General features: G+C 35.5%; 2 protein-coding genes across 2 annotated transcripts; both read left to right on the forward strand.

Annotated features, from left to right (window-relative positions):
• The first annotated feature begins 20 nt into the window (after nt 1–20).
• LOC124541552 (zinc finger protein 718-like) lies at nt 21–8,650 on the forward strand. The gene is made up of 7 exons (XM_047119470.1): nt 21–307; nt 794–1,096; nt 1,575–1,718; nt 2,569–2,694; nt 4,045–4,167; nt 8,048–8,245; nt 8,603–8,650. The coding sequence occupies exons 1-7, from the start codon at nt 98–100 to the stop codon at nt 8,648–8,650; spliced, it is 1,152 nt and encodes a 383-aa protein (XP_046975426.1). The 5' UTR covers nt 21–97.
• A 1,249-nt stretch (nt 8,651–9,899) lies between these two features.
• LOC124541584 (zinc finger protein 557-like) lies at nt 9,900–14,097 on the forward strand. The gene is made up of 5 exons (XM_047119500.1): nt 9,900–10,122; nt 10,333–10,884; nt 11,350–11,475; nt 12,170–12,292; nt 13,209–14,097. The coding sequence occupies exons 1-5, from the start codon at nt 10,003–10,005 to the stop codon at nt 13,404–13,406; spliced, it is 1,119 nt and encodes a 372-aa protein (XP_046975456.1). The 5' UTR covers nt 9,900–10,002; the 3' UTR covers nt 13,407–14,097.

The raw sequence follows: 14,097 nt of genomic DNA on the forward strand, positions 1-14,097 counted from the left end.
GAAAATATGTTGTTAATTAGCATAAAATATTTAAATAACTAATGAATATGTCTATTTCCACGATTTTTATGTGTTTATAATAGAAGAATAAGCGAAAATGTTACCTGTATTCTTGTTGATGAATCGGATGGCGAATCGACGTAAATATGTTCGTAAAACAATCAAATCCGTGAAACCTGAGAAGAAAGTGCTGGATGCAGATTATTGTAGGACTTGTATGAGTACAGAGAATCTCGTAGCCATATTTCATAATAAAGAATGTGAGAAAAAGCGATCTGAGGACTTACGACTAGTCACCGGTTTGGAAGTATGTTTATTTTATTTTTTTTAACTCTTAAGTCTAGCGAAATATTCAACAAAAACTATGAATAATTTCTTCTCCCACTGTACTAGATAGTATTAAATTTACTTTCTTAATATAATATGTGAATAAAATTATGATTATGTAAATAAGTTGGGACCATCTGAACCTTACGTTTTGATTTTTCAGTCATGTTATTACAGTAGAAAGTTAAGAATTGATTGAAATAAACATTACCTCGCATCAGCAAGCATTTGAAGGCGTCAATCCAGCAGCTGAATTATTTTTGATCTCCTAGATTAACATCCTAACAGTTTATGACAACTTACAGTGATATATAATAATTGAATTATTTATTATTAAGTTCATGTAAGGTCTCAACCTATTTAATTGCATTAATTAATTGACAAATGTTGTTTCTTTGACTTGTACTCTTGTAGTTGGATAAACAATAGCTTTTCTGTTATAAAAATAAAATTCAATTAATTACAGATAAAAGTTAACGATGGACTGCCGCAAAAGATCTGTGACAAATGCATCGAAGTTGTGCATGTGGCGTTACAATTTAGACGGACAAGCAGAAAGTCAGAGAAGACGCTTCTTAACAAGTATTTTGGTAAATCTAAGAAGAAGTTTACCCCTAAAGCTAGTAAGAGTATTAATAAATGTCCCAAAGAAGAAACGGAGAAGGAGGAAATAGATTTTAGTTATGAGGATGTTTTTGAAAATGATTTTCAGAACGAACTTGATTTTTCATACAGCAACGATGATGTCACACCGAAAAAAGAACCAGAAGTATGTAATAACTGAGTTGTTTGTTGGTTTTTTACGGTAGAATCTTCTTTCTGAACTAGTGGTAGCTAAAAGATACAACATATTTGAGAATCAAAGCTAAACTTTTGTCAAATCAGTACACAGCTACCCACAACATTTAAGACTAAAATGTGAAGTTTTAATGCTTTCTTTATGGGTCTCCTTGAAAATGTTTAGATTGATATTTTATGATTTTCTATTCTGTAGCATGGTGTTATATGGTTGTTATTAATAAAAACAAGTTGGTGCCAATAGGCCATTTCATGGTGACTGATCACCGCCTCCTTAACACAATGATGCTATAAGACATATTTACCATTTGCTGCGCTGATTCAGTGTCCCTTTAAATACAACAATACTGAGTACTGTTCTTAGCCTCCCGACAGGCACAAAGCCCTACCACCAAGAAGTTCGCATCGCAGAGCTCATTTTAATATTGTATATTGTGGTAATCTTTCAGATAAACATCTCGGCAGAGAAGAGGAAACGAGAGATCATACCGAATGCAACGTCATACAAGTGCACCATTTGTAGCAAAGATTTCAGGATGAAGGCCACTTACAAAGCCCATATGAGGTTCCACACCAACTACTGTGTGTGTGAGGTGAGTTGTAACACTTTAAGTACAGTCAGAGTAAGAAAACCTTCGTCAGTTTTCTAATTCATTCCTTTATCAAGTCGTCAACTCTTAGTACCTTTTTTAACTAAAGCACTACACTGACAACTGCATATAATATTAAACTTACATAGTACTCTTTGCTGGACTTTTAGTGTTTTTGCGACGCAATATGTCATTCTCGATTGGTAAAGCATTGGTAAGCAGATCACTCATACTGAGCACACGAAAATAGATCTTAAGGTGACAAACCTTTTCTTAACCCGACTGTACAAGCCCGTCAGTATCACCCACTCATCAGATATTTCATCGCTAAATAACAGTACTGAGTATTGTTGTGTTCCGGTTTGAAGCGAGTGAGCCAGTGTAACTACAGGCACAAGGGACATAGCATCTTAGTTCCCAAGGTTGGTGACCATTGGCGTTGAAAGGAATTATTAATGTTTCTTACAGCCATTGCATATGTGTAGTGATCACTTACCATCAGTTGGCCCATAAGCTCGTCCGTTAACCTATACCAAGAAAAATAAAATAAAAACCATTTACAACAACAACAGCCTGTAAATTCCCACTGCTGGGCTAAAGGCCTCCTCTCCCTTTGAGGAGAGGATTTGGAACATATTCCACCACGCTGTTCCAATGCGGGTTGCAATACACATGTGGCAGAATTTCGATAAAATTTGTCACGTGCAAATTTCCTCGCGATGTTTTCCTTCACCGCTGAGCACGAGATGAATTATAGAGACAAATTAAGCACATGAATCAGCGGTGCTTGCCTGGGTTTGGGCCATTTCGACTAGCTATCATCTCGGTATGACTTAATGCCGATTGTCATCAGTCGTGCGGCAAGCGCTGCCGCAACAACAATCAGCTTCAGGAACACAAGCGCGCGCGTCACGGCCTCGGCCGCATTCACAAGTGCGCCTACTGCGAATACAGCTCCGCCACGAAGGAGGCCCTGACCGTAAGTGCTCATTCATCACCCTGTAAATAGGCTATCTGACAATGCGAAGAATAAATTGTGAATTATTGTAATCAGTGTATATTATGAGTTTGAAAATGGTTATTTACTAACGAAAGTCCATAAATAAAAATGCATTTTTTCAAACGTTTGTCACGTGACACAAAACGCTCCTGATTGGCCGGGCCTATGATGAAGTCATTTTCTTGTAAACCATGCTTTTCTACTATATGTACCACAGATTAAAATACAGCAAAGTGACATCACCGACCCGATTGCAGCGCCATATTGTCCAAGTAGCGTTTTCGCGCGTTGTTTAAATATGGAATTTTTAATATGATATTTTTCGGAAAATATGTACTAGAAATAAAAAAAATTAACTTTTACTGGGTTCCTTAACCTCTACTAAATAATATTAAATGGATTTTAAAAACCAGTCAAATAGCCTATTCCCAAGAGCTGGGTAAAGTACTCTCAGAAACAAGATTCTTGCTAGCATTCTTGCTAGTCTTGGAGTGTATAGTCGGCAAATTTTCATTAAAGAAATAAATATTGGACAACATCACATACACTACTTTGATCCTAATGTGATTTGCTGAAGCACTTTTTTTATGGAAGATCAGAAGTAATGACAACAAACACCCTAACCCGAGACAACATAGAAAACTCGAACCCGGGACCTCGGAGAGGCGTACCCATGAAACCTGGTGTAGGCACTCGACTACGGAGGTTGTCACTACATTCAAACCTACATTGGGATCAGAGTAAGGTATGTGATGTTGTCCAAGATTTATTTTTTTGTGTGGTGGTTTTGGTGAAATGTTTTTGAATGGATGGTATCAATCTAAACAGGTTACTTGGTGGGGCTTTGTGCAAGCCTGTCTAGGTACCACCCACTCATCAGATATTCTTCCAGTTTTAATGAGCCAGTGTAACTACAGGCACAAGGGACATAACGTCATAGTTACCAGGATTCATGGCGTATTATCGATGCAAGGAATGATTAATATATCTTACAGCGCCATTGTCTATGGATTGAGACTGTAGGGACACAATAATTGTAGTAGTGTGTGTAGTGTATCATGGAGTATTCATTGAATATTCAGTCTGTATTCAGTTAGTATTAAAAAATCATAACGTGAACACGCCAAGTAAAATACCGAAACAAACAATGACTATTATTTTGTCTCCCGCTTAACCTCCACTTCATAAAGAAATAAATTAGGGACTAAATATAATGGTATGGTCCCCTAAAGAGACCACTTACCATCAGGTTACCCATTCTATATCATGAAATAAAAACAATAACCCAGCTGCCCGCATGTGTAATGGCCTTAATTCGTGACTCCGAAGATCCACGAGCGCCGGCACACGGGCGAGCGGCCGTACGTGTGCGACCACTGCGGCGCCACCTTCCACCGGCGCTCCAACCTCGTGCAGCACATCGCCATACACCTGCCCGAGAAGAACTTCCAGGTCAGTGCTTCAACAACAAAACAACAACAACAACCTGTAAATTCCCACTGCTGGGCTAAAGGCCTCCTCTCCCTTTGAGGAGAAGGTTAGTCCTTCACTTCGATTTATTTTATTAACTTTAAAAATGAAATTTGCAAATGTTCGTAAAAAGTAAAAGTAAAGTAACAGCCCGTAAATTTCCCACGGCTTGGCTAAGGTCTCCTTTCCTATTGAAGAGAGAGTTTGAAACATATTACACAACGCTGTTCCAATGCGGGTTGGTGGAATGCACGTGTGGCAGAATTTCAATGAAATTAGACACATGCAGGTTTCCTCACGATGTTTTCCTTCACCGAGCACGAGATGAATTATAAAGACAAATTAAGCACATATATATAGTGGTGCTTTTCATATAAACAGATAAACAATGCTGTTATTTACAGTAAGTAGGGAACATGCAAATATATATTTATGAAAAATTTGCCGTTAAAATGAAAAACGAAAAAAAAAGAAATTATAAACAAAGGGCCCCTGCAAGGTTTATATTTAATATAATGTTGTTTTTTGACAATAATTACGAATTAAAGTAACGTGAAACGAAACGTATTTCCTAACACTAATTAGCGTTCAGTAACGTCACTCCTGTTACGATTACTTATTTGAGGTTATAGTTGTAAAAAAAGTAAACAACAAACGAAAATTAACTGCGTAGTTCGAATAAAAATGGAAGTGGGGTTTGTCTGACTCCAGATTCCTCTTTTAAGCTTGAAACCACTTTTATATCAGTTTTGCGTCAGAAGGTCCATTCAAAAACCATTTATTTGAAAGCTGTAGAAGAACAAATTGGCACAAAACATACATCAGTACGGCTTTTTTCGCAGTATCGAATACAACAAACAACAATTTGTTCCAAAAAAGTATCTCAAAAGTCGAGAAAAAATGCATAAGTATGAAACCCAGTGAGGACAAGTACGATAAATGGGCCAGTGACAGACAGGAGTGGCGTCATACGAAATATGGGTCCGTTTTCGCGCGAAAATTTGAAATGTAATTTTGAAACCGCATTTTTGCAATAAATTAGAATGTTTTGGTTTTTTAATATAGTTTTGGTCTATCATATATGGAGTTCTTTAAATAAACACAAAAATAAAAATATCACATCTTCCCTATTAGTGTCCTGTGATGGAACCCGAGCCTAACTCCAGGCGTTTCTTTCTAAAAAGTACTATTTTAATGAATAACATAAATTTTAATCTTTTTAAATTTTGAAAATTGTAAATTGATTATATTTCCCGGTATCTTATTATATATGCGTCTACCATTGCCCAAAAACGTTCTCTTAACTTTCACTTAATAGAATAAAATGGATTTTAAAACGCGTTAAATAGCCTTTTGACACTTTTAGGTACTCCAACCGGCGAATTTTATTTGATGTTTCCAGTCCGTACTGGTTCACATAATGTTGTCTTAAAATTTCGCGATTACACATTGAAATAAAACTAGCTATAACGGATTTGAATCGCGTATATTAATTATTACAGTCTAGCCGTGACCACGAACGCTGTAAAGTGCTCGAAACGTCGGGATGTTAAAAATAATTAATATTTAGAGATTTAATATTAGATTCAAATCCGTTATAGCTAGTTTTATTTCTTTTGACACTTTATTTTTCGCACTATCAAATATTTTAATGAATATTCTTTGCCGTAGTGCGACATGTGTCCGAAGCGTTTAAAGTCGCGCAAATTCCTCCAAATTCACAAACACAACGCGCACACCGGAAAGCGCTACGGCTACCTGTGTCCGGTCTGCGACCACAGATTCGAGAAACCGAATAAGGTCCGCGCCCACACGAGGCGAGTGCACGGCCTGCCCGACGACCAGCAGGGACCGATTGTCAGGGTGCAGCTTTAGAATTGAAATTAAAAAAATAATGGATTAATTTGATTTTACTCATATGACTTCTGTTTATAAATATAATGTAATTAATTTCTGAATTAACGATTTATCATATTAAATTTAAATATGTTTATGACAGTGACAGTTTTATATTTTAACGGTTTTATTTTTATTATTATTATTACCAAACGATTTTTGATGATATAATATAGTATAACAAACGTATATGACACTATTTAAAATACAGTGTTCGTATAAGAATATCATTATAACATTTTATATACTAGAATGTTGCCATAGATAAATATTAATAATAATTGAATCATTTTAAATATGAAATGTAATTTTTTTTAAATCTTAAATCAATTTTGAGTGAGTCGTATAGAAAATAAAATACAAATCTTTGGTATTTATAAAGCAATCGGTCCCAAGCTGGTACATCAGTGTAACAAGGTAAGGCGTTGACACTAGTAGTTATTGACGTATAATTGTTCTATAACCATAAAGTATATCGAATGTATGACAGTAGCTTAATAGTTGCATGATTTTTTTTTTATTATTGGAACACTAGTGATTGTTACTTGTTTGAAATTAGAATAATATTTTTTTTTATAATCTGTATACGTCAGTGACAAACACTAGTGTCTTTGCCTTATTATTTACTAGCGACCAGCCCCGGCTTCGCACAGGTGCATTGCTGACACTAAATATACTACAGAATTTGTTAATTTACGACATCACAGTAGAAACTTCTAAAATTATCAGTGTTCTTTACTATATGGTCCACGTATTATATACAAAAACCTTCCTTTCGAATCACTCTGTCTATTGTAAAAAAACGCATCAAAGTCCGTTGCATAATTTCAAAGATCTAAGCGTACATAGAGACAGCGGTGAGCGACTTTGTTTTATACTTTGTAATGATTATCTATGCTTTTAATTCTTTATTTTTTAATGTCTTAATTAGTATTCTGTAGTGATTTTATATTGGCTTCCTAATATATATATTTTTAAGAACCAGAAGTAGGAAGTAGGTTAACCTCTAAAACAATTATCTTTAATTTATATTAACAATCAATCTACCACAAAAGAAAAACATTTAGTCTACAACACAAATAACCATCAATAATCACATTGCTTCGTAATAATTATAATTGCAATTCTCAATGTGTCAACTACGAATCTCCCGCCTTTTTTTTTTTAAACGGAGGTTGTGTGACTTGACCCTGATGTTGCTTGTTTATGCCAACAATATTAATATAAACTTATTAAAGCTTGACACTTAAATTGATGAACCGATTTTGATGAAATTTTATATGGAGATAGTTTGAGTCCCGGGGAAAGATTATAGGTTACTTTTTTTTAGTTTATTTCTCCAAGGGGGTAAATTAGGGTTGGTGTCGGTTTTTGTAAAAGGGGGTAGTGCTGCCGTCTCAGCTAGTATAATATATTGCTTACAACATGATTATATCGAAGTTATAAAAGCGTAGAGTTAGTATTTGTCGTTTTAAAGAAGATAAAACTACTATAATTTAATTGTATTTAAGTAACTTATAAATGCTATTTAATTACTGATAAAGAGATTTTGTTTCCATTAATTCATAAAGATGTATTTTTTACCAACGTCCGTAGACAATATATTTGTTTTTATGGTACAGGTTTGCGGACGAACATATGGGCCACCTGATGGTAAGTGGTCACCATTACCCATAGACAATGAAGCTGCAAAAAAATTAAAACTATTCCTTAAATCGTCAAAGCGCCACTAACCTTGGGAATTGAGATGTTATGTTCCTTGTGCCTGTAGTTACACTGGCTCACTCACCCTTAAACCGGAACACAACAAAATTGTCGTTTGGCTGTAGAATATCTGTTGAGTGGGTGGTACCTACGCAGGCCGTCTTGCAAAAAGGCCTACCCCTAGATTAGTAATGGTAGTAGAAATGTATTAATTATGTAAAATTAAATGAATATATCTTCTTTAAAGGGGTAAATTTTTCAGTGTAAGATATGTAATAAGCGCGAGAAGTCCCGCAAGAGGCTCCAGGTGCACGAGTACAAGCGGCACCGCGGGAAGCGCTACCGCTACGCGTGCCCGCTCTGCCGGGACTCGTTCGCGCGCCCCGCCGCCGCGCGGCGCCACCTCGCGCGCGCGCACGCCGTGCCGCGCGAGCGACAGGGCGCCATCGAGAAGTACGAGGTGAGACTCGCAACCGACTTCCAAAAAGGTTATATTAACAATTTGCTGATCTTGCTGAGCTGATCTCTATAGAGTCATGATGACCCAGTGGTTAGAACACGTGCATCTCAACCGATGATTGCGGGTTCGCACCCAGGCTGGATATCGACCATTGAATATTCATGTGCTTAATTTGTGTTTATAATTCATCTCGTGCTCGGCGGTGAAGGAAAACATCGTGAAACCTTCATTTTTGTAATTTCAACGAAATATGTTCCAAACCTTCTCCTCAAAGGGAGAGGAGGCCTTTAGCCCAGCAGTGGTATATTTACAGGCTGTTACTGTTGTATAAATACAGAAATTGGTTTTTTTTTTCAGAGAAATCTGCCAACCGTGCCAGACACATATATGGAAGTTCAACAATAATCTAACTAATGTTTTTTGTATAAACTATGATAAATCGAATATATAAACAGATGTATTATTTTCAGTATTATTAAAAATGTGTATAATAAATTATATTATTATTTAATTATTGTTTTATTTTGACAACATTTGAAACTGCGGCTTTATCTGTACAAAATGTATATAACCTTCGTTTTACCCCTAGGGTGGAGTTTTCAAGTTTTTAGGTTTGTTCGTAATTATGGACTTATACAATTTTGAGCTTGATTGCATTTCTAAGCCTCGCAAAAATTACATTAAAACAGCCTGGTGCTCATTAAAAAAAATCAAAGACTAATAAAGTGTAGTAAATATATAAATTAAAACTTTATAACACTAGCTGTACAAAACCACCAAGAAAATAAATTTACTTTGAGAAGAATTTTGGGTTAATTTCATTTTACAGAACTTTATTAATGCATATAACTCAGCATTATTAAGATTCACTTATAAAAAAAAAGTATGGATACTGTTTCTTATCTGTAAAACTTTTACCGAATTTTGTTACAATAAATCCATATGAATAAAAAAATTGAGCTTCACTGGTTTTTATTTTTTTCGAATATAGCTTCGATAAAATAAAATATTTCGATGCCCCTTGGTCTTATTGCTTCCGACAGCGTAATCGGCCGAAAAGCGAGACAAAATTCTTAAGTTTCCAACGTATGTCCAGACTTACCTTACCAGACGATATTCGCATACTTAAAGGGTGGTGTAAGATGTCTAGAGTGGCATGAGACCCATAATGTTACGTTAAAAGGAACCTCTAAAAGTAATGGTAAAAACTATCCGTTTTAAATATATTGTTCATGTTTCAAAAGTTTTATAAAACTTTAATCAAACTAGTGTAACGCTCGAAAATAATATCACAGATGATTATTTTGTGTTAAAGCTGATTATGTCCCAGTTTCAACCTCAATTATCTAGATAGAATATTGTAAATAAATAATGTCATCCATGACTTCTAGGACAAAAAATACCTATTATCCCGACTCACTAAATTTCAATTTTGCCGCGCCATTATTAAGACACAAATTTTTGGTTTGTACTAATCATCTTTAAGTTGTATATTTTAGAATCATCATTCTACCTATTTTATAAATTAAAATAATAGTTTAGATTCTAAACTACACAATAGATAGGTAGGAAAATAAATAAGGACAAAGCTTTTTTTATATAGAACTGCGATTTCTTTTTTGACAATTGACACTTGGACTTTAATTATCTGTAATCTGTAGTTTTGTGATAAATGTTTTACAAACAATAACAATTAAAGATTTTGTATTGTTTTTTATTAAAAGATTTCGTTATTAAATTATCCTATTGACACAGCAATGCACCCATGGAACTGCTGCAGGATGTGTGCCAGTACTCGCAGTTTACATCCAATATTCATTTCACCAGAGCACAGTGTAAAATATTCTAACGCTGTTTTTCTAACTACCGGTATAAAGGTATAGCTTTTGATGATTATATTATGGTCTCATTATGGGCATCGATTGATACGACAGTTCTTTGACACTAATTTAACATTACCGACAAAATAAACTCATTTTTATTGATTTTAAAAACATCGTACAATATTTATATTTACACACGAAATTGTTGATGTTTTTGAAAATTATGACTTGAAATCAATCACCATCATTCAAATCACCTTACAGGTAACAATGAACGACTCCCTACCTCAAGAAATCTGTTCCGTTTGCATCAGTTTCATCAACGAATCAATAAAATTCAGACGAAAATGTGAGGACGTACAAAAACAATTGCACGATAAAAAAATCAATGGTATAAAAATTGAAAACATTAATAATGTATTAAAAACAGAAGATACTTCAGCATCGATAGACATAACAGACGCTCTGGATGAAGACTTTAAGGATTACGACGATAATATAACATTGGACACATTACAAATGAATAAAATCCTAAAAGATAACAATGAATGTTCAGAAAATATCAACGAGATGAAAGATAAAATAGATTACGAAACTCGAGTTATTGAAATTGAGGAGAAACCCTTAGACATAATGTTCAAAAGCAAACGGAAAACGAGATCCGTTAAAATTAAAAGACAGGAGAGTAAGGAGGCAGAGAAAACCGAGAGAGTTCGAGAGGAGATAGAATGTGAATACTGCCATAAGATATTGACGTCGAAGTTATCGTTGAGAAATCATTATAAAATTCACACAGGCTTCGATGTTGTTTGTGAGGTGAGTCATTGTTTCTTACATTGAAATTGATATCAGATTTGCCGGATTACTATATTAAATGCATGTTAATCTTGTTTATGGATAGCTGAATAATGGTCAATGATTATGATGGAAATTCATAAGTTACTCGTATGTTAAATCTTACTTGGTTGCTGGTTAATGGTAATTTGAGTATGAGTGCTTACCTTGTGAATATCTGAAATGTATATACTGATGTTCTAAAGCATAATTGTTGTATCAAACCAATTACTTTTGATCTGATAATTCAGATCTTTGAGTATCAATATGTGTGAATATATCAGATAATAATTATTTCTAACAATTATTGTAATCAGTTCGACAATTTTACAATCAATAAATAAATATTAAGTAAGTAAGTGTTGCTGCTTAATTGTAGAATACATAAGGGTAGGCAGTACCTTACTACTACCATCATTTATGTACTTATTTAAATATTTTCACCAGCACTGCGGCAAGAAGTTCATAACACGACGGCTCTTGTTAATGCACTGTCGAGCGAAGCATGGCTACGAAAAGACAGACAAGTGTTCCTACTGTGACTATAAGGCATCTAATGCTGAGCAAGTCAAGGTAATAATGACTAATCGTTTACTCCAAATGGCATCTACCAACTACTTATGAATTAATCTATCTCAAGCCTCATCTGCCTTTGGGGAGAAGGTTTGGACCATATTCCACCATGCTGTTCCATTGCGGTTTGGTGGAATGTACATGTGGCAGAATTTCTATGAAAAAAGAAGCATGCAGGTTTCTCTCACGATGTTTTTCTTCATTGCTGAACTTGAGATGAATGATAAACACAAATTAAGCTCATTAATATTCAATGACCTGGGTTTGAACCTGCAATCATCGGTTGAGATGCATGTGTTCTAACCACTGGACCAACTCGGCTTCTTAGCATTCAACATCTACATTTATTAAAATCAATGTTTTCAATTAAGACACAAAGAGTAACATATACTTAATTCAAAAAAAACTATATAAATAAATATATAATAACTAGCAACTCGCCCCAGCTTCGCATGAGTGCAATGCTATGCACATCACAGTAGAAGCTTCTAAAATTATAAGTGTTTCTTTACTATATTGTCCATGTATTATATACAAAACCTTCCTCTTTAATCAGTCTATCTATTAAAAAAACCGCATCAAAATCTGTAAATGTAATTTTATAGATCTAAGCATACATAGGGACAGACACCGGTGAGTGACTTTGTTTTATACTGTGTAATGATACTAATATCCTATTTTTCAACCCTTTCAGATACATGAACGGCTCCACACAGGCGAGAAACCATTTGTATGTAAGGAATGCAACGCTGGCTTCCACAGGAAGAGTAGCTACCTACAGCACATAGCTATACATCTGCCGGAGAAAACTGTGCAAGTATGTTTTCATATTGATATTACACAGGTTACTGATGGTACACTTACCAACTGTTGATTATTTATATACTATCTATATTATATAAGATTTTAAATTAACATGGTTATCTTATTATTGCAGTTTCTTAACCAAGGTTTTTTATTTTTATTGAAATATTGAGCTCCACCAAATAAAAATGAAAAACATGGTCAATATCCCGTAATTAATAACATTTTTTTTTTAATTCTTATTCTTTAATAAACTATCAAGATATTTAAATTAATAACTGTAATAATCTATATCATGTTTCCTTACTTACCTGTAACATATATAATTAATAAATTGATGATCTCCATGGTCGAATAGAGTGGACACAGGTTCCCATGAGTACTCCACTCAGGCCCGGGTTCGATTCCCGGATGAAGAAAAAGTTCATTAGTTTTCTATGTTGCCTCGGGTCTGGGTCTCACGACCAAACCGCTGAACCGATTTCATCAAAATCGGTTTTGCGGTTTGGTTGTATAAGAGCGACAATCAGACAAACAGGCAGTTACTTTTAAATTTATAATATTAGTATATTTTTATTTATAATAATAGTATGTTATTTTAAATGAGTCGAGATGGCCCACTGCCACGCGTGCATCTTAACCGATGATTCCGGGTTCAAACCCAGGCAAACACCGCTGATTCATGCGCTTAATTTGTCTTTATAATTCATCTCGTGCTCAGCGGTGAAGCAAAGCATCGTGAGGAAACCTGCATGTGACAAATTTCATCGAAATTCTGCCACATGTGTATTCCACCAAGCCGCATTGGAACAGCGTGGTGGAATATGTTCCAAACCTTCTCCTCTAAGGGAGAGGAGGCCTTTAGCCCAGCAGTGGGAATTTACAGGCTGTTGTTGTTGTTGTTGAATGTTATTTATTTTTACTTCCAGTGCGATCAGTGTACAGCAAAATTCAAATCTGTGACGTTAATGCGAATACATAAAAATCGCCACCGGCCCTCGCAGTACACCTTCAAGTGCGGCGTCTGTGATAACAGCTTCGCGAGGCGGCGCAACGTGGCGAGGCATCTCCAAAGGGTACACGGCCTGCCACCCGACCACCAGATACACCGGATAAAAATACACTGAACCACCAAGGGCCACGTGATGAGACAGATTTACCCGGACGGAATGACCCGACCACTAGACACACCGGATGAAAATACACTGATCCACCGAGGGCGACGTGATGAGACAGATTTACCCGGACCGAATGACCCGGCCACCAGATACACCGGATGAAAGTACACTGAACCACCAAGGGCTATGTGATGAGACAGATTTACCCGGACGAAATGATGTGCTGAAATTGATGTTTCAAAAGTCGATAGCAGAACTTTGAGAAAGCAATCAATTCTAGGGATTTTCGGGGTTAATATATAAAGAGCTATGATCTTGGAGTCATTTGGAGAGTAAAGACAATATTGATGATAAAATCTTGTGCTAAACAAGGGAGGGAGTTTTAGGGTGCCCAATATGACCCCATATAACCTATTCCTCAGGGTCCAGAACCAACACAGCGACAAAATCAAAATATACTTTATTCAAGTAGGCTTTTACAAGCACTTTTGAACCGTCATTTAACAATTATATTAAAGCTACACGCGACAGTTATCCAAGGGTTGAGGTAACATTATTAACAAGATTTGCTTGATAGTATTTCTGAGCTTTCTCAATAAAAAGCTTTAAGACAAGAATATGAGGAAAATATCCGGCTCGCAGAGGTCCAACTTGGAATAATAGGAAAATATTCAAATGTGTGATATATTACTGTATATAC

Source organism: Vanessa cardui, chromosome 28, assembly GCF_905220365.1.
Source record: "Vanessa cardui chromosome 28, ilVanCard2.1, whole genome shotgun sequence".
Taxonomy (NCBI): Eukaryota; Metazoa; Arthropoda; class Insecta; order Lepidoptera; family Nymphalidae; genus Vanessa; species Vanessa cardui.